This window comes from Xiphias gladius, chromosome 3, assembly GCF_016859285.1.
Source record: "Xiphias gladius isolate SHS-SW01 ecotype Sanya breed wild chromosome 3, ASM1685928v1, whole genome shotgun sequence".
NCBI classification, from domain to species: domain Eukaryota; kingdom Metazoa; phylum Chordata; class Actinopteri; order Istiophoriformes; family Xiphiidae; genus Xiphias; species Xiphias gladius.
The window spans coordinates 176273-196815 of NC_053402.1; the positions used below are offsets into that span (position 1 = coordinate 176273).

A 20543-nucleotide genomic window follows, 5' to 3' on the forward strand; every position below is an offset into this window, starting at 1 on the left:
AGAAAACAAGTATAAAAGACAGTCCAAACTGAATTCTTCTTTGGTCTATTAAGTTCGAAAAGTGATTTTCCTTCCATGACAGACTCCAGAAGCAAGGACATTAACCTTGGGATTTGCCATTTTATGACTTTCAACTGAGGTTCAACCTGAGCAGAAATATGCACCCATCTTTAATCTCAGGCCCATGTCTGTCTGTCCTCAGTGGAAAGAACAAAAGAAGGCACCATTTCCCATCCAATTTCTGAAGAGTTCCCTCTGATGCTAACCTGCCCCCTCACCTTGAACAGTGTCCAGGCATCTGTCCAGCTGAATAACCATATCTCTTTCTCTTTTTTCTATCTTTCAGAACAATCAGGACAGTCGGACAACTCAAACCAGCAAGGAGACACAGACGTCAAACCCCCACCAAATGGTAAGTTTACAAGTAGGCTATGTTCCCTTTGCACACATGCACAAGCATGCATAAAAATGTTTGAGATACCTGGGCCTACATGCAATCAAATCTATACAAATGGTAACACGTGCATATAGAGTATACACACCCCTAGTCAAAAGTTTTTGGACACCTCCATTTTTCCAGCTGTTTAAATTTGAAAAAAATCAGTGTCTCAGTGTTTCTGAAATTTAAGCTTAGAACAAATAAACAAATGGAGATTTTTAGAAACGAGGACTCCTTGACTCTTCTTGTTGAACTAAACTTCTTATATACAATTGAAACCAAACATTGTTCAGAAAGTTGGTCCCAGCTCTGTTGTAGAAGTTTCCATCGATGTGTTGCACCTGCAGGTTGCTTTGCTTTCACCTTCCGTCCAGTTCATCCCACACCAGCTCCACGGGGTTCAGGTCTGGAGACTGTGCTGGTCTTCCATCATGTGAAGCCGCCGTCTGGTTCTGTTCTTCTAATGTTCTGGGTCATTATCTTGCTGTAGGACGAAGCCCTGACCAACCAGTCTGTCCTCCTCTGTCACTTGTCTTTTTCTAGCCAGTCTGACACCAGTATACCAGTAACTACTTCCCGCAGCCCAGTGTCGTCCTCATAATGCATCAGAGGCTGTAGAAACACAGTTTGCTCCAACACTGCCTTTGTACAGACAGAGGGTTGGGAAGTCATCAACTAAAGTTGGGGCTCCTGTTGGATTTGGTTGCATTTACTAACTCTGAAAAAAGCCTTTTTTCTATTGAATGTACAAGATTTTTCAGTTTTTGATGACTTAAACTTTTTTTTTTTTTTTTACCTTGGCCAGTTTACTGCTGACTTTTGTACCATTTGAGGTTAATAACTGGACTTGAACTGATTACATTTCAATAAAAAGTGGAAGAATGGGGGTGTTTAACATTTTTCCCCAGTAGTGTACACATTACCCCTACATACAGGCCTCTCTGTGTGTGAGTGTGTCCCAGCAGAGTTGGGTCTCAGTTTATTATGGTAAGGAGAGCTGATGGTACTGTAGCGTGGGGGTTGTGCTGGGATTGTGGCAGGCCACTCATAAATCACACTGACGTTATTGGAAGATGGGAACCACATGGCCTCTGCCGAGCTGAGCACTGACCTCATGCGTTGTCCCTGCTGTGGTTAACCCTGGACAGGGAGAGAGATGTAGAACAGGAGGAAAATGGGAGGAGTGAAGAAAATGAGAGGTGAAGGGGTGAAAAGAACAGGGAGGTGAGAAATGATGTAATACTTAACACTGATGAGAACGGTGAGAGTGAATCAAAACAGTAAAGTAGGGGGCCGGAACACGAAAACAAGGTAAAGAAGTTAAAACACTCAATAAAGCTGAAAGGAAAGTATCAGGTGATAGTTTTCTGTAAGTTCATCACTATGAGTGACGCCTTTCACTTGCAAGTAGTCATGTGACCCATTGTTAATATGAAAACATTGATTATAGCTGCTTTAAGGACAAGGAGTTCAGGTTTAGTGCGAAAGTTAAGGTTAAATTTAGACACATGTTTAAGATAGGGGTTGATGGTTAGACACCTTTTTTCATACTGTACTTTTGACCATCATTCCTATCATAACATTGCACTCACTAAGTTAATTTGTACATTTTTAGCTATGTGGAAACATAGCTTAACATTCAGCACTGGAACAAGCAAGAAGGTGTGTGAGGTTGTTTCTTGTCATTAAGTGCGATCCTCCTCTGTCATCAAAGATGTGAAATCAACACCCACCCACATTGTGATGAAACAGATTTTTCCTTTTAAGGATTAGGTTCCTCTATCAGTAGACTCAAAGGAATGTGTATAAGGATGGAAGCACATGGATGTGTGTATACATCATGTCTCGCATACCAGTTATTATGTTTCGTTACACTCCTACATACAGCATGTTCTTTGATTTGCGTGTGCATGACATATACATGAGGTTCATAATACACAATGCATTCTACATTACATATCCGTCTATGTGGAGATTATACTTCCTTGTTGGACCCTATTGGTTGTGTGTGTGGTGAACGAAAGGAACATATCTAAACCAAACGCATGTTGTATCTTACAGAAAACACATGGTTCCAATGGAGGACACTATTGTGTGTCGAGCTCCCCCCACGTGTGTGTGTGTGTGTGTGTGTGTGTGTGTGTGTGTGTGTGTGTGTGTGTGTGTGTGTGTGTGTGTGTGTGTGTGTGTGTGTGTGTGTGTGTGTGTGTGTGTACACTGATGACTGAGTCTCATGAGTATGTCTGTGTGCGCCTGTAATTTTATGCATGTTTGTATAAGCATCTACCCTGCAGTCCAATCTCACACACTTTTCTTTCCCCCTCTTCTACCCAGGCCACTTGAGTTTCCAGGACTGCTTTGTGACTTCAGGGGTGTGGAACGTAGCTGAGCTGGTCCGCGTGTCACAGAGTGAGTCACGGCTATAATTTCTCCTGTCAGTCTCTAGACAAAACACTCTCCCTGTCATTCCTAGTACACTTCACACAGTCATTTTCAATAGCAGAATTATGCCTAGTAGCATCTCTCATACACCAAGGAACATCTTTTTGGGGAGAATTTAGTTTCATAAGATAAATAACTGTTTAAAGATTAAGGCTGGCTATATTTTTCTCATCAACAAGATGGAATTGATCCTAATAACAATTATTGTGCGTGTATCCAAATCTGGAAATAGCTTATTTCTCCATTGTTGTCCAAAACTATTAACAACACACCACACCGTTGTCCTTTGTTACCATGAACACATACACTGTAGTTTATTTTGACCCCAGTCCCAAGTAAACCGTCCTGCTGCTATGAATACTAACTAGATTGAAGGTTGATGTCTTTAGTATGAACTAATGGGATTGGGGCTGAGTGGGGTACAGGCAAGCTAGGGAAGTCAGAAAGCATTGAGAGATGGCAGAAGATCCACTGATGTGTAACACGTATAAGTGTATGGTTACTCCATAAGAAGACAGCGGCATTGTTCCAGTCCTCAGGTTTTAGTTTTGCTTTAAAATCACCATCAGGAGCAGTCTGGCATCAGGAAACAACAGGTAATAAATACCAGGAGACCAAACTGCTCCTGATGATAATTTTGAAGTAAAACTGAAAACTTCATACTAGAACAAAGCCTCCCTCCTTTTGTGGAATAACCTACTCCCACATTGAGAGATGGACTCATGCATTTTTGGTTTTGGTCTTTTCATGGGATTTTTTTTGTTCACTGCTCTCCCTAGAACAATGCTAAAAATAAGAAATGATACAACACCACCAGCATTATCCTTTCAGAAAATAAAGTTTTGATCAGTTACAATATGTAGCTTCAAATGCTCTGATATTGTCCTCTGTAATGCGTGTGTGTGTGTGTGTGTGTGTGTGTGTGTGTGTGTGTGTGTGTGTGTGTGTGTGTGTGTGTTTGTGTGTGTGTGTGCGTGTGTGTGTGTGTTTGTGTGCATTCCTCAGCCCCGGTGGCTACAGCGACTGGCCCCAACTTCTCCCTAGCCGACCTGGACAGCCCTGGATACTATAACATCAACCAGGTGACCCTGGGACGGCGCTCCATCACCTCCACCCCTTCCACCAGGTACACACACACACGAACACACGTATACAAACACAAAAAACACCTATGCTCAAAATCTAGTATTTCTGTACTAATATTCTTCATTTCTCCATTCTCTAACCTCTTAAGTCTTTATGCTTAACTTACGCTGCTTTTAATTGTGGTCTTTCTTTCCCTTTTCTCCCCCCTTTTTCCTTCTTCACCGGTAATCCGTCTCATTCCCTCTCACTTTTCCACCGATCTGTCTGTCACATTGTCTGTGTTTGTGTCTTTGTCTCTGTTTTTCCCCTTGCTCGCTCTGTCATCCTCTCCCGCTCATCTTACGCTGCAGGACTGAAATGGAGCTTTATGCAAGTCTCCCACGGAGGTAGTTACACTCATTACAGAATATCTCCCTTGATACTAATGTAACACAGACCCCTGCATCACAATCACACAAAAGCCACACATGCATGCTGTCACACAGATATGCACACGACCACACACATTTAAACATTTCGTATCGCTGCACATTCACAGCCCTCTTTTACTTTATTGGTCACAGATGTATGAGTCTATAAGAATTCGCGAACACACATAGGAGAGCACTCCAGCATCGCAACGCACACTTTCTGTGCTTGGTTTCTAGCGCAACATCACTTTGGGCCAGTACGGATACAGGATGTGAATAAATTCAGGCCTTGTGTTTGTCTTGCTGTCTCCAGTTGTGTTACTTTGCCGCCCCTGGTCTGATATGAAAACAAAACATTGAAGGGAAATCTTGACATTTTCAATTTTTGTTACGCTTGATTTAATGCAGACACATGCCTGACTCCAAGGGAAATAAGCACTCCCATTTGTCCTCACGTCCCAAAAATGCTATGTGTGCATTCATTAGAGCCCCAGCTAACCATTAGTACTGCTTGTTAGTTTTAATGAGAAACCGAGGCTAACATGCAAGTTCAAGAAAAATGGAAAAGACAATCAGATCATGCATTAAAAAAATACATAAAACATAACTCCAGGCTTTCTTCATCTCCTTCTCCAAGAATTAAATGAGCTGCCTCCTCTCTTCCTTTTTTCTTAGCTCCAACAAGCGCAAGTCCATTGATGACAGTGAGATGGAGAGCCCGGTGGACGATGTCTTCTACTCAGGCCGTTCCCCGGCGGCTGGCAGCAGCTCTCAGTCCAGCGGTTGGCCTAATGATGTGGATGCAGGTAGTCCCGCCACAAACTCCCCATCAGATTCTGCACGCATTCCGGATGTCTCCCTAGAAGCTGGTTCAAGGTCCACATCAATTCAGACCCAAAAATTTAACTGATCTTTAAGTTAACATTTTGATGATGGCTGCAACAGAGGCAGCTGCTCCAGTATTTTTTCTGAAGGCTTGCACTGGTTTTACATTGAATTTTAAAGCCCCTGAAAACTTTTTTTCTCTCTAACATTAAAGGAATAGTTTGACATTTCGGGAAATACGTTTATTTGCTTTTTGATTGAGAGAGATGAGAAGGTCGATACCTCTCTCATGTCTGTACGGTACATGTAAAGCTACAGCCCGTGGCCGGTTAGCTTAGTTTAGCATAAAGACTGGAAACAGGGGGAAACTGCTATTCTGGCTCTGTTCAAAGGTAACGGACAGAGAGTGGTATCAATCTTCTCATCTAAATCTCAGTAAGGCAGGAAATAAGTGTATTTCCCAGAATCCTAAAACTATTCCTCCAAATACTCAAGACTACATAAACAACAGTTAAAGTTCAGAAAAACTTCCTAGTTATTATTTATTAAGAGTTTAATAGTGTAAAAACTTAGCTCATCCAGTGTTGCCAACTGTATTAGATGAAAAGTAGCCAAAGCCTGCTCCACAAGTCGCTAGATGTGCATATGATTATGTCACGCATTAATTTGCATATTTATGACATCTTTGAGCAAAAATTAGGATATATACGAGCTTTTCAAAAATGTAAAAAATTATGTCAGGCTAAACTTAATTGACTCTAACTAGCTTAATCATAAGCTATTACTATTTTTCAAGCTGCCATCAATATGAATCTAGAAGTATCTCTAATTTTACAAACATTTTTTGTAGGCTGGGACAGTATCATAAATAGAGAGTATCCAGACACTGGAATAAACTCACTCTAGGAAACTGTGTATTTTGAGAAAAAAAACGAAATCATCGAGTCAAATTAAATAATTTAGAACAAAAACAAAGTAGAAGGAGGTACATACATTCATGGCTCATTAACGCTTCTGGCAGGCTGCTGATTGGTTGACTTAACATGATGCTGCCCCCCCTCATTGAAGCTGAACACAATAAGTCATGGAAGCCACAGCCACATGAGAGCACATTAAACATGACTCTCTTCAAGGGAAAGGAATTACGGTGAGCTCAAAAAGTCATGAGATTTGTCACTAGGTGCTTTTTTGAAAAAAAAAAAAAAAAAAAGAGTCACCAAATCTAGTGAGAAAGTCACTGAGTTGGCAACAATGAGCTAATCGGCTTCATAATGACTGTGTGGCTGTGGTTTGATCAGCTTTGACTGACAGTGCTGGCAACATAATCAAACTAGCCCTCAACTGACATCAGATTTTAATTTGATTGAAATGTTGCTCAGTTCTGATTGGTGCATGGAGGTATGTGTCCCATCCACTCCAAGCCATTGAAAAGAGCTCAAATCTAGAAATCCTTCACATGAAATTACCAAAACTGCTCAACTTTGTGTTCATGTAGGACCCCATTGCTCATAGTAACAAGTCAATTGAGAAGATATGTCTTCAGGGACTTTAATAGAAATATTTTCAGGTGTTAATTTCTGACTTGAAATGGACCATAAGCCAGAGCTCACCTCCCTCCACCAACACAGCCATTGCTTCTGTGCTGTGTTGACCCCACTCTCTTTCTCACCTTCTTTCATTCACAACTTCTACTCGACTTACAACCTCATACCTAATAACCCCCCCACCAACACCACCACCACCACCACCAACACCAACACAAAGCAGAACAGGCCTGTCTGAGCCTGAGACATGTCATTTTGCCACAGCCAGGTTCTAGCATCATTTCTCACACAGAGCAGGGACTTAAAGGACCAGTTTACCCAAAAGACATAAAAATCTTTTGTTTCAGTTGCTCCTAGTGGTTAGACCGTGCAGATAATTTATAAGATTTACTTGCATAGACTTTGAGATTTTCACTGCTGAAACCTCATAACACCACCACAATACAATGGAGGTGATTGAAATATCATTTGTGGTGAAATATGACATTTGAAATCCTCTCTGTCTAGCAACTAAACAATGTCTCAGTTTCTTAGAATAATTTTCACTGGGAACTATTTTCAAACCGGAAAAAAAAAAAGAAAAATTGTAAAATCTGTGTTTGTGAGGTCTGTGGATTATCCTGAGTGGCCAGGACATTGTTTCTCAAATAAAAAATTACTGCTGAGTTTTTCCAGTATAACTTTTTACATGAGCACCACACCCCTGGTCTTATGGAAGAATTCCCACTGACGATATCTCAACAGCTCGGCAAAGAAAACCAGAACTATCTGCGTGCTTACCAGGTCAAAGTGTGAAAATGAGCCGTTTCTGTCCTGGGTGAACTGACCCTTTAATCAGACCACAAACTCAGTACATTGAACGATTTATCCCAGTGTTTATTGTCTGAGTTGGCAGTGAGAAGAGTGGCAGAGATGGATATAGTTTGTTCAGTTAGTTCTAGTGGTGTTAGCGATACCATTCATTGAGTTTAACTCCAGGAATGTGTGTGTGTGTGTGTGTGTGTGTGTGTGTGTGTGTGTGTGTGTGTGTGTGTGTGTGTGTGTGTGTGTGTGTGTGCGCGTGTGTGTTTGTGTGTGTGTGTTTGTGTGTGTGTGTGTGTGTGTGTGTGTGTGTGAGAGAGAGAGAGAGACAGATGTTTGAGACTGTCATAGCCACATGTAGATATAACATTACACAGAAAACTCTCAAAAGCTACACAGACATTTGTTTGTACAAATATTTGCCTCCCTTTTTTTTTTAACTAACTTTCTGAGTAAAGCCATTAGAAAAAAAACATGACATCGTAGTGTAACGGTACCTTTATATGTTCTTCACCAGAACATATTTTAGGAGTAGTTTGACATTTTGGGAAATGAGCTCATTAATTTTCTTGTTGAGAGTTAGATGAGAAAATCAACACCACTCTCATGTCTGTACTGTAAAAAAGAAGCTCCAGCCAGCGGACAGGTAGCTTAGCTTACTACAAAGACAGGAAACGCTGTGTTTACTCTTTGGTTTTTGTACAGTTTAAACTAACAAGATATAACATGTTAATTAGTGAGCTTTAGAGGTGCTGGTCAGGAGATTCTATTACCGTCAGATAGAGCCAAGCTAGCGGTTTCCCCCAGACTGCAGGCTGTTTTTAATCTTTATGCTAAGATAAGCTAACCAACTGCTGGCTCAAGCTGCATATTTACAGACATGATAGTGGTATCAATCTTTTCATCTAACTCTCTGCAAGAAAGCAAAAAAGTGTATTTTTGCCTAAATGCCAAACTATTCCTTTTACATTTTATAGTCCAAATCCTTCTGTGTTGTCTCCTTGATGATGAAGAGCAGCACCAGTGCAACCACCCATTTACCTCTTAAACCATTACCATTCATCCTTTGGCTTACAGCACTTTTATCCATCATGAAAGGTGTCACATCAAATGTATTTACACTAGACCTCATGTATATCTCCAGGGTGTAGTATTTGACTTTGGGGATTCTGTTGAATTGCTAAATGTTCATGTATTCTCCGATTTATAACCATCACTCCCACTCACATGCTGCCATTTTTATACTGCCAGCAGTAATGATGTAACTATTTCATAGACACTTGCTGCACTCTATAACATTAAAATTCCCTATTGCCCATTATCTAACCACCCCTCTCTCTCTCTCTCATTCTTTCCATTTCTTTCTCTGTCTCTGTCTTTTTCTCTCCTCCCCTCCTCCATTGTTAACTCTTCCCTTCTCCCCTGTTTGGCCTTTCAGTGCAGCACCATTTGGCCAGTGTGCAGGAGAGGAAGATTAAGCATGAGAGCGATGGAGTGCAGTTTCCTTACCATGGTTAGAACAACATTAAACATTATACTGTGTATACATGCTCTACTTCAGCTCAAACCACCCTCAACGTATTGTACATCTTTCTCTGTCCTTTCATTCAAGTCTGTTTGCACTTCCTGTGAGCTCTCTGAGCTCTTCTTCAGTTTCTATTCCTCTTCTTCTCTTCTCTTCTCTTCTCTTCTCTTCCCTTCTCGTCTCTTCCCTTCCCTTCCCTTCTCTTCCTGTGCCATCCCGTCCCATCCTGTCCTGTCCGTTCTTTTCTCTTCTCTTCTCTTCTCTTCTCTTCTCTTGCATTCCTGTCCCATCCCGTCCCGTCCCTTCTCTTCTCTTCTTGTTTCGTCTCTTCTCTTTTCTTCTCTTCCCTTCCCGTCCAGTCCTTTCTCTTCTTATCTCTTCTCTTCTCTTCTTTTCTCTCTATCCCTTTTTTATGTCATGTTCTCTGGCTATGCTGCCGCTGGGTGGGGTTGTGTTTCTACCAGATGTCTGCTGTTGTCCATTGTGGGTTACCAAAGCCTTTTGGTAGCCCAGTAGCTCCGTAAGATCCATCGCCTGTCTGCCTCAAAGATGTTGTTGTAAATCTGTGAAAAAAATCAGACATTAGGAGGATGAAGACATCCGTAGTGCATTCAAAACATCCTAAATACTCTTATACTGATCTACGCTGCCTGACAAACAACACACTATGTTTCAAATGTGTAATTACGTGCATCATCATATCCAAAAACCACACTGTTGTAAGTTTCCGAGAGGGTGTGAATTTGTCAGCAACATTGAGCTAAGTGCTTTGAGTGTTGTAATTTTGTTGTCAAGCCCTGAGAGAGAAAGCAAGTGATGAAAGACACAGAGAAAGGGGGGTGAATGAGGGCTTGTTGAGTAGCAGCATTAGCTGCTTCAACCAGCCGGTTGTTTAGATGGAGCTGTTGAGTGGCGTCCCACCTGCCGTAGGCCCAACTCAACCATCTCTGGAAGACAGCGTAGGAAAAACAACACAAGACCCAAACAAACACGACTAAATGCACTCAGGTGTGTCATCAACGCACAAGGCACCTTCTGTCTCCTAGACATGCTTACTCACTAACACGCACATTTACAAATGGCATGCAGACGCACACACACAAAACTAAATTTATGCACACTCTTTCTCTGATTTTCATTCACACACACATAAACACACACACACTCCCCAATCTGGAGTGGAGTAGCGTTCCGGTCCAGATGGCTCCTCCATGTGTCTACAGCTAAGGGAGCTACTGGGTTACAGCAGACATCTGTTCTGGTGATGGTGGTGGTGGTGTTGGGAGTGAGAGATGAGGAGAGGAGAAGAGGGGTGGAGGATGACAGGGGGGGGGCTCCACCTCTGCCTGCTCTGGAGGTGATTCTCTACCTGAATGAAAAGCTCCGAGGCATAGCAGGTGATCATGTAATTCATCATTAAGTCTGCTGTCTCCAGCTCTGCTCTGCTCCGTTCTCTGCCTCTGCCTGCTTGCTCCTGCTGTTCAGTGGTGGGAAAACCCGCTCTCAACTTTTCAATAAGGGGGGGTATTTGTTATACTGAAAGAGAATTCCAGGTAATTATTCGGGCATGAAATTGTAATGTGTGTATGATTGTATTGTTGTTAAGGTGTCCCTGCTTTGCTGAAGCACATTGTCGCAGTGTTTGGGAGTGCTAATGGTGTGTGAGGAAGTCACATAACGAGGGACACAACTCTGTTAACGTCCATTGTTTCTTGCCTACCTCAATGACTAGTGTGTTAGCTTATTTCTCTCTTCGTTGTGTATGTGTGTGCACATGCTAGTGGACCAGTTCTGCGACAGTCAGGGGATTTGTGTGGTCACCAGCTTGTTAGCGTGGCAAGACTAGAGGTTCATGGGAGCAATTGGCTGCCAGTCTGCTTGTACAGTGTGCCAGGAGCAGGACACAGAAATAATGTAGAACAAACAACTTTGAATGTGTGTGTGTATATGTGTAGACTCGCTCACACATGCACACAGATTAAGGGAGAGATCAGAGTAACTTCTGTTAGCTTTATCAGACAAAGCTTTCATTGGGCATCTGGGCCTCATTTGCTGCTCCTCACTGAGAAGCCACATAGTACCAGATAATTCAGCTAGATACCGACTAATTGGGGTATATTACAGAGACTAAAAACAATATGTATAATTTAAGGCTATTTATGCTTAATAAGCTGGTTATAATTGAACTTGAGATGTGGTGGCACACAGTCATCCCTATATGTACCAGAGGAACTGGAGCCAAACAGGCTCCATGACAGGGAAGCGTTGAATCCACAACATGCTGGGTTTCAGTTTGTCTGTTTTTAACAGTGTGGGCAAGGTATACAAATGCCAGTAGAAACTATGCATTTTACTCTGACTCTCCGGCCCCTCATGTAAGATCATAGAGCAGCCATAAATATTAAAACAGCACTGTGTTTAACAGACTGTTTCTCAATTAATTTTTCTAAATAACAAATTTAGTTACACTTAAGTTCAATTTTGAGGTCCTTGTACTTTGTACCTTGTACCTTCTATATTTACATTTAATCCTACCGTATACTTCTACTTCACAAAATTTCACAAATGATAATACAGTGAAGTTATAAGTTGCTTCACCTCAATCAGCCACAGTCGTATAGGGGTACTCCTGCGATATCATATTGCACTTAACCGTAAAGCTGGAGGGCTCACAAGAGAAAGGTTTTGAAAAAGACTGGAGAAAATCAAAGCAGCAGAGATGGAGATATCCTGACTTTTAGTCCCTAGTATGGGTCAAACTCCAAAAACAATGGATCCTACATTTCCAACAGTGCAACCAGATAGCATCATTCACTCAACCCTCCTAAAATCCCAATTCTGTCAAACTCCAGCCGCTCTGTTTGTTAAGATGGCTTTCGCAAGTCTCAGGTCAAAGCTGAGATAACCCCAATGACATCACTACAGGGTTATTTTTTTCAAACTTTTCAAACATTAGGGTTATTTTTAAAAGACACACAACTGTTTTCACCAGCGTAGTACTCACGAACATACCGTATAAAATTGGTGGAGCATCCCTTTAAAATGCTGCTTACATGATAATGTATTAACAACAATAACATAATATAAATAATGTATAATAATATAATCAGAAAGTGGACAATCCACAAAATTAGTACTTCTACTTTTGATTCAGTACATTTTGTACTTTTACTTGAGTAAATTTTGAAAGCAGGACTTTGACTAACTGTCACTGTCCATAGAAAAACATGTATCTCTAAATATGGTCATTTTGAATTGTTCAGGTTCAAATTTATGGGTTGACAAAAGTCCCTGGCTTCTTAAGCCAAAAAAAACCCTTTAAAAACCCACTGGAAAAAAGGCATTGTCACAAAGCTGAAAACAGGGCTGTTTTTTTTAGCTCACAAAAAGCTGTCATTTTAGAAATACATGGTTTCCTCGGGACAACACTGATCCGCAGGTCTACCACCTGTACAGTAAATTAAGTTGGTTGTAATATATTACCCAGCAGCTTTCCAAACACGCTATCGGAAGTAAAATATCAGTGCCAGATGGATAACAAGCCTACGCTGCTTATGTTCTGCTGACTGTAGCAAATGGTCATATACTTGTTATCTTCTTGGAACTTTTTATGAATGCTTTTTTGTTTTCGAGTGTTCAGCTGTTTTTCTACTCCACTTTTGTTTTCCCTTTTTTTTTTTTTTAAGCCGGCTTTTGACTCAATGATTGCCTAACATTGATTACCAATGATGTGTAATGCTATGTCACTGACATTTTAGCTCGAAATGAAGTTCTATGCACCACATGTATTACATAAAAACTATATTTTAACTCCCTTTCTTACGCCTTTTTTTTCTTTTCTTTTGATCATTGCATCATTTCTCAACCTGCAGTGTATCACATACAGTAGCTTGTTATCTTCCTCATTAAAAACACATGAAATTTCAGGGAAAGATGTAACATTCAACTTGACAACAAAAAATATACAAAAAAGATTATCCACCAGCTCTTTGGTTCAAAAGCATCTTCTGCCCTTGTAGCTTCACACCCTTCAAGGAACTCTGTGTGCCTGACTGGCCTCGTTAGTTGTAAACAATGTTTGGTCTTTTTGTTTGCATATAGCCTTCATTTTTTTAATTTGTCCATAATTTTTATTAGTAAATAAAATTTATCCTCCCACCTACATGTGGAGTCATATGATGTGCCTAGCTGGACATAGGTGCAGGCGTCCACCTTTTTCTATACTTATTGGTGCCCAAGCAAGCACAGCTGCGCCCGTGCATATAAGCATTGTGGTTAAATAGTGATAAAACATTTCCCAATGTAGCATTAAAAAGAAAGCTTTTAAGAAATCTGCTCTTTTAGACTTTATATGCTCAGCTCATAAAATCTATTTCCACATCTCTCTGGGCCACGTTGAAATTACTCACGTCTTTATTTGAGTGTGTTTGTTTTATATGTGTGAATATTGTGTCATTTAGTAGTTTATAGGGCTTATGCTTGCCAAGGTTGTTTATCGCTGTATTCTTTCAACCAAATCTGAAGCAAACAAAACATGAGCTCAGTGTGTTCCAGTGAAAAGTAATGAGGTCTGTGTGTCCACGCTGATGTGCTTTTCTATACTTTTTCATTTCCTCATTATTCTCTGTTTTATGGATTGTTCCTTCCAGAGTTTTATTTCAGCATATATTCAACATTGCGGTTCCCAGCAGAGGTCAAATATACCATTTGGTGCTGCTCGTCAAACCCGGAAAGTCAAAATTGTGCCTTTGGATTACCATACATCAAAATAAATTCCCTCAGTGCCCACCACACATGGCCTTGATCACAGAAGAGAACCTCTTTTATCTGTAGCTCTCACACTTTTGGCCATGTTTCTGGTCCACTGGTGAGCCTCGCCTATACTTACTGTGCCCATTTTTACCAAACTGAGGGATATTTCATGCAGTACTCTAGCCTCAGCCGACATTTATAGACAGAGGGGGACACTTTAATATGTTGCCTATGCCTGTGTGTTTCGGCCATGCCGTCACCGCTCCTCTCCTGCTTAACTCCTTCCATCTTTCTACCACTCTCCCATCCAGCCTTCCCTGGCAGTTTACCGGGTGCTCATCACCCAGCCTGAACAGCTTTTGTGTATGTGTGAGAGTGCGAGCACTTCTTTATGAAATACTCTATGCCTTAAGGTAGTAACATAACATACCTGACAGTCAGATATGCAGAAGGGCACTACATCAGAGGATCCATTGATGTATGTTTTGGCATGCTCTTCTGCTGTTATAAGTAGCTGCATAGCTCCTGCTGGCTTTGCCTTGAAAAACACAGTCTGCCCAGTTATGAGGACATCCAGGATCCCATTCATTCTACAGAGGCATCCTGACAAGTGCAGTGGATAGGTTGGTTGGTGTGTTTGTTGACTGTGTTCTCATAACTCTCTGTAGCTTCACCGGGCTCTGAGATCATTGTGGTTCTGGGATCAGTCAGATAGTTTGGATCTCAAAAAGGAGACATCTTTGAATTGATTTCAGCAGAGAGTAGGGCATTGCTGTGTCGCTCATACACTCCAGTGGTGACCGTAGTTGGACCGCCATTGCATTCCCCAGCTCTCCTGTCTCTCCTGACACTTTGCCCCTAGCCTCCCGATCCCCCACCCCTACCCCTTCCCTCTTTCTCCCGTCACCTCCCTTCACTCTGAACCCCTGCTGCTTCAAAACATGGCCTCTCACCGGACCCTGTCCTAACATCCCCCACCCCCCACCCCCATCCCCCAAATCTGACGGACATGGTACAGCCTGCTTACCGGTACAAAAACAGAGAGTTTTGGACAGACAGATTGTGAGAACCCATCTGTATGTTAAGCCAATCAAACAAATCAATGAATGAATCAATCGATCAATCCATTGATTTCAGTCGATCATGATCATTTGATTCTTGTAATCAAATTAAAAAGCCTGATAAGTTTTTTTTTTAGTAGAGTCGAAGAAAAGCAGCCATGTTTGATTAAAACCTCGTCTCTGTTCTGCCATTTTGTTGATCCCCTTTTTGCCAGGACTGTCATCGCCTGGTTCTCTTAAGAAGCCGGGGAAATTCGATTTCAGCGCCCTGTCCTCCCAGACGAGGTCCCCCCGCATGGCGTTCACCCACCACCCACTGCCAATGCTGGCGGGAGTGAGACCAGGTGAGACCAACCCAGCTCCCGATCCCCCTGATCGCCCCCATCCTTTCCTCTCCCCCTCCTCACCATCTCCTCCTACCCAACCCCCCAATTCTCAGGCCCCCCCCACCCCCCACCCCCCCCACCCCCTCCGTGGTTCAGAAGTGGGAGCGTTGTCTTTGGGAGACGAGAGTGGCCGGGAATTAAAAGCTGGCAGGTAGCTCTGCAGTCTCTGTGCACGGACCTCTGCCTCCTCCTCTGCCTTCTCTGACCTTGTAGGATGCAGGTCAAGCTGGAGATGGAGATTCTAGGCAGTCTGGGTGTGGTGTGTGACTTTCTGGGCCTTTCTGTTGGTGGATGGCTGGTGGTCGTACATTTTCTTCTTAGAGTTGAACAACAGATGAGGTGGCTGCTGCTACCTATTCTATCACACCTCTAACTGCATGAGTGTCAGATGGTTGCAAGGCTTCTCTTATTTTGGCTTTTGTTCTTTATGGTGGAAATTACACTTTTAAAGAGTTATGACTTTTTGTTTTGAATTCAGTTTCATTTATTCATTGACTCCTGACCTATCTTGCCATGTTTTAAGATGTTTGTTTCAGGGAAAAAATCTGAAAAAAATAAAAGTTTGAGGACACGCCCATCAGCAGATTTTTGAATTCTTTAAAAAAATAATTAAATCTGGTTTTAAAATGCCCTAATAAGGACTTAATAATGTAATATGTAAATGAGTAGATAAATAGATCGATTTATGATATTTTTGAAGTGTTAATAACTATTAACTAAACAGCTTCGAATGCAAAATTTATGATCAGAAAAGGTAGTTAAAATACATTGTTTTATGCGCACCGCTAAGCGCATACAATTAAGGCTGAGTCCTTACCACAGCAGTGACCACATCCTCACCACACCCTCTCTCATTCCTTTCCTGTCACTATCAATAAAGGCTGAAATGCCAAAATATATAATAAAATTTTGAATTGAGGTGGATTCGTTTATTTATTTATTTGCTTGCTTATTCGGTGAAAGAAGTTTCAAGTTACTTAAATATTCTACTCCTACATGCAAAAGTCAAAAAAATCGCCAAGAGTCTTTACAAGGCCTGCTTAGCCCAGATTTCTGGGGACCCCAGAAGCCCCGGATGTGTGACGGTTGGTTTGTGGTAATTTGATGAGCTGCAGTTTTGTTTGTAAAAATGGAAATATTCACGTGACACTGGCCTTAAAGGGTACTTCAGTGATAAAGCGTTCCATTGCGAGTTGTGTTGCAAGTTGGGCAGACTCACAAGATTAAAAAAAAAAAAGAAAACAACGGATGGAGTAGATGGTGGCACATCCTGATTTTTAGTCCCCAGTATGGTTGAAGCTCCAAAAACACTGGATCCTACATTTCCCACAATGCAATTTTTTCATTTGACGCTTCACAGCCTCCTAAAGTTTACAATTCTATGTTCATAATACAGGCTTTCTGTTAAAAGTCTCAAGCCTCAGCCAAGATGACCCTGATGACATCAGTATGACATCCATGGGGGCGCTTTCTCCAGAGCCACGGGAGGCATGATACAACTGTTGCCATAGGCTGTGTAGTAGTCCTTATGATAAGTAAACTGAACTTCATGTGTAAAAATAGCAGAGTGCACCTTTAAAGGTCCTGTCTTTAGTGGTGTCCCTGTGTCAATATCTAGTTTTAAGGTGCTTATGATAACGTGCTGACAGAGTACATATTCCTCAATTATTTTGTGTTTAATCTAAAGCTATGTATAGTATTATTCCAAGAGAAGAATACTGCACACATTCAAGTGGGGGGGGTTCAGCAATTCATTTTTGCCCCAGGACCCCCAGGAAGGCTGTTCCAGCTGTGGGTCTTTGAATTTCTCTGTTCCATATCTTTCCATTTCTTTTTTACCTCTTTCAAAATTTGTATTGACAGTGTGGGAACTCCAATTGGATCCCTTTGTGGGTGAACATGTCTTTACTCTCAGTGGCAAGGAGAGAAAATCAGATCTGAGTCTGAGGTATTGTGTGTTCCTACACGAGGCTGAAACAGTGCTCATGATAACATCAGATATCAAACACAACCAAAGGGGCTCCGACAATAAATCACCACAAGAGACGTCCCCGTCTTTTTGGAAAGCACACATTTATGAATTCCCCAAGTAAAGGAATTCACTGGAGATAATTACCCATGTGATTTGGTTCTGTAGCTTCATCAAGGGCTTCTGAAGCCACAGAGCAGATGTGAAGCAATGAGGTTGACCGCTGTGTCATTAAACCCTCCTCCGTGGTTGTTGACAAGATCCTATGCCTCTTGAGTTGTAGCTACAGCAAATCAAATCTCCACACACACACACACACATATAATGTACATATTCACACTAACATGCACACACATACACTATATCCCATCCTTATTGTGGCCAGCAGTTGTTATGTTTCTTTTTACACAAACCCTAACAGCACGCACACTGGAGCTGCTCCCACACTGGCGTGAAAGTGCTTACCACATCATCAGCGTTGTTGTTGTTCTGTGTGGAAGACAAGATCCAAGGGGATTTAGGGTTTGGAAAAGTGGGATCGAGAAGCATGCTGGTGCTAGTCGCTAACAGTGGCAGTGGTGCAAGGAGGTGGTTTTGGTGAATTTGTCCCTCCAGCCACATTCAGCTGACCTCCCTCTAGAGCAGTGATTCCCAACCAGGGGTACTTGTGCCCTAAAGAGTACATGTGCAGTTGCCAGGGGGTACTTGGAAAGGTTATAGACTAGCCCAACTACTTTGCAAAAAACAGAAATTATGATTTCATATATTCACTTGAATGGGTAAGTGGTCTCAGACTTTTGGACCCCATGTATACACAATTCATATATATATATATATATATATGTGTGTGTGTGTGTGTGTGTGTGTGTGTGTGTGTATAACTAAAAGTTTTGGATAAATGGATGAAATAGATAGCTGTTAGCTAAAAATAATTGATAAAATATTATTGGATAAATGGTGTAAAAGCTAATGATAGTGGGTGAATGGTTGAAATAGCTCCAAGATAGTAGTACAACTGCAAATCTGACCAAAGAGACCTAAACACTGACAGTTCCATGGTATGCAAATGATTTATAGCAATTTTATGTAACCAATAGCGTTAAATAGCATCCAGTTTAGAATCAACGGAAATGAAGATGTTTGGAACATGAAGGTGGTGTCGATGAAAGGGTTCTTGAGTTCATCTAACAGCGCTGTGGGGGTACATCAGACAAAAATGGGTTGGGAACCACTGCTCTAGAGGGAGAGGAGAGTAGGAAGGGGGGGTGTAGGGATTCCCTCTGATTCTGTCTCCCCACCACCATCACTACCAACACCCCACCCAACCGATCTCCAACCCGCCCCCATACCCTTTGGCCTTCACCCAGGCTCTAATGGGATTAGTAGGGGACTATAGGAGCAGGGATACAGCGCCACTGGGGAGCAGGCAGCCTGGCATGGGAGCAAGGTGTTGCTGGGCTAAGAGGCATAAGCCAATGTCTGGGGGTAATGCAGTGGGGTTGGCACTCTCATGAAGTACATTCACGCACACAGTGTATAAGATGCAAGTACCAAGTAGTGTTGGCAGTCCAACATGGGCAGCTGGGTGGCCTAGATGGGATGGGATAGAGTGGGTGTCAAACTGGCACAGCTAAGACGAGAACAGGCTTCTAATACAAATCAAGGAGATTTAGTAAGGGATATAGGTCTTACAGAGAGGGCTTTGTGTTTGGTGGTCTGGCTCAACCAACTGCGCCCCTCTCACACCTCACACATACTGTACAGTCTAGACCATAAGTATATGGACAGTTACACAATTTTTTGTTCTTCAGGTTCTGCGCTTCTACATAAACAATTCTTTCTATATTGACGTAAACCTCTTCAAATTAAAGCTGAGACTTGTCACTTTAATATAGTATCCCTTACTTTATTATAAGTTGAATGGGCTGAAGCTCAGAGCCTGAATGACAAAAGCTGTGTTACTGTCCAAATACCTAAGGTCTGGACTGTAGATTCAGCTCTGTTTGGTGGGAGTTCCTCTCTTGTCCTCTCTTGTGATCCCAAAAAAAGCAGGTTTCTTTTAAAAAGCTAATGAGCTTCTGAATCCTGATATATTTTGCATCTCTATACCTGTCATACACACACACACACACACACACACACACACACACACACACACACACACACACACGCACACACACACAAACACATTTCTGCAGGTATGAGGTTCCTAAGCCCACTAAAAGAAAAACATCAACTTAGACATACAATGACATACACATTACTTCTGCCATAGACGCAAAATGTATCAGATTTAAAAAAAGCTTTACCATCTGAATGCCAAACAACATCAACGCCAATAAATCACACCCTCAAAACAGCTCACAGGCGTGCAGGCATTACTGGCGGCTAATTTAAGACAGTACTCAATGATCTCTTTGTGCTTTTTCTTTTTACAAGCTGTTTGGATCTGATTGCAAAACATAGCACTTGCATCTATTGAATTTGTGCACTTTCAGTTGTGTGCAGTGTTTGCCTGTGTATAAGTCTGAATGGAGCTGACTTAAATTGTTATGTAGTCTCTGTGAGTATGCACATGTGAATGCAATGTGTGTGTAAATGTCCCCCATAAAGCCGTATAGATTTACTGGTGTGATCATAAAACATTATGAGCAATGTCCATCATAGCTGCTAGCTGGAAATCAGTTTTTCTTGGAAGAATAACATTCCTTTCATGTATGACATTTTAAAAGACCAGATTTGAACTTTATCGTTTCCAGTTGTGATGTGATATTCTTGCTATCAATCATAATGAATGTAAGAATGAGTAGGAATTCAATATTTCATGACTTCCTCTCGATCTCTGCATCTTTCTCTTCATTTGTTCCTCTAATACAAGTGTCTCTGTTCACAGGGAGTCCTCGTGCTTCAGCCTCGGCCTTGCACTTCCCGTCTCCCTCCATCATCCAACAGTCTAGCCCCTACTTCACCCACCCTACCATCCGCTACCACCACCACCCTGGACAGGACCCCCTGAAGGAATTTGTGCAGTTTGTCTGTGCTGATGGCTCGGGGCAGGCCGCAGGACAGGTAAGCCTCGCCGCCAGGGAGGAAGAACATCATTACCTTAAAAATATGCCACTAATATAGAAAGTAACCTGCAGTTAGATTTCAATAGTAGGATTTTAGATTTTTCTTGGAGTGACAGTGTATGAAGCTTAAAAAAATAAAAAGTACGTACATGAAAAAAAAAAGGGGGTGTAGAGAGGAAAAGAAAGGCCATAACAATTAAATGTTTTAGTAGCAACTCTTTACCTATTTGTT

At 41.8% G+C, this 20543-nt stretch overlaps 1 protein-coding gene across 10 annotated transcripts in view; it reads left to right on the plus strand.

The window, feature by feature from the left end:
• nfixb (nuclear factor I/Xb) overlaps window positions 1–20543 on the plus strand; it is a 141499-nt gene that overhangs the window by 111489 nt on the left and 9467 nt on the right. For 5 of the 10 annotated variants that reach the window (XM_040159186.1, XM_040159225.1, XM_040159205.1 and 2 more), the window contains 7 exons: window positions 347–412; window positions 2774–2848; window positions 3887–4007; window positions 5053–5183; window positions 8986–9060; window positions 15101–15229; window positions 20134–20309. In XM_040159186.1, the coding sequence (XP_040015120.1) occupies window positions 347–412; window positions 2774–2848; window positions 3887–4007; window positions 5053–5183; window positions 8986–9060; window positions 15101–15229; window positions 20134–20309 (773 nt within the window). Of the gene's footprint in view, window positions 1–346; window positions 413–2773; window positions 2849–3886; window positions 4008–4317; window positions 4354–5052; window positions 5184–8985; window positions 9061–15100; window positions 15230–20133; window positions 20310–20543 lie in introns of all 10 variants that reach the window. The other 5 variants (XM_040159236.1, XM_040159247.1, XM_040159175.1 and 2 more) reach the window with 3 other exon arrangements.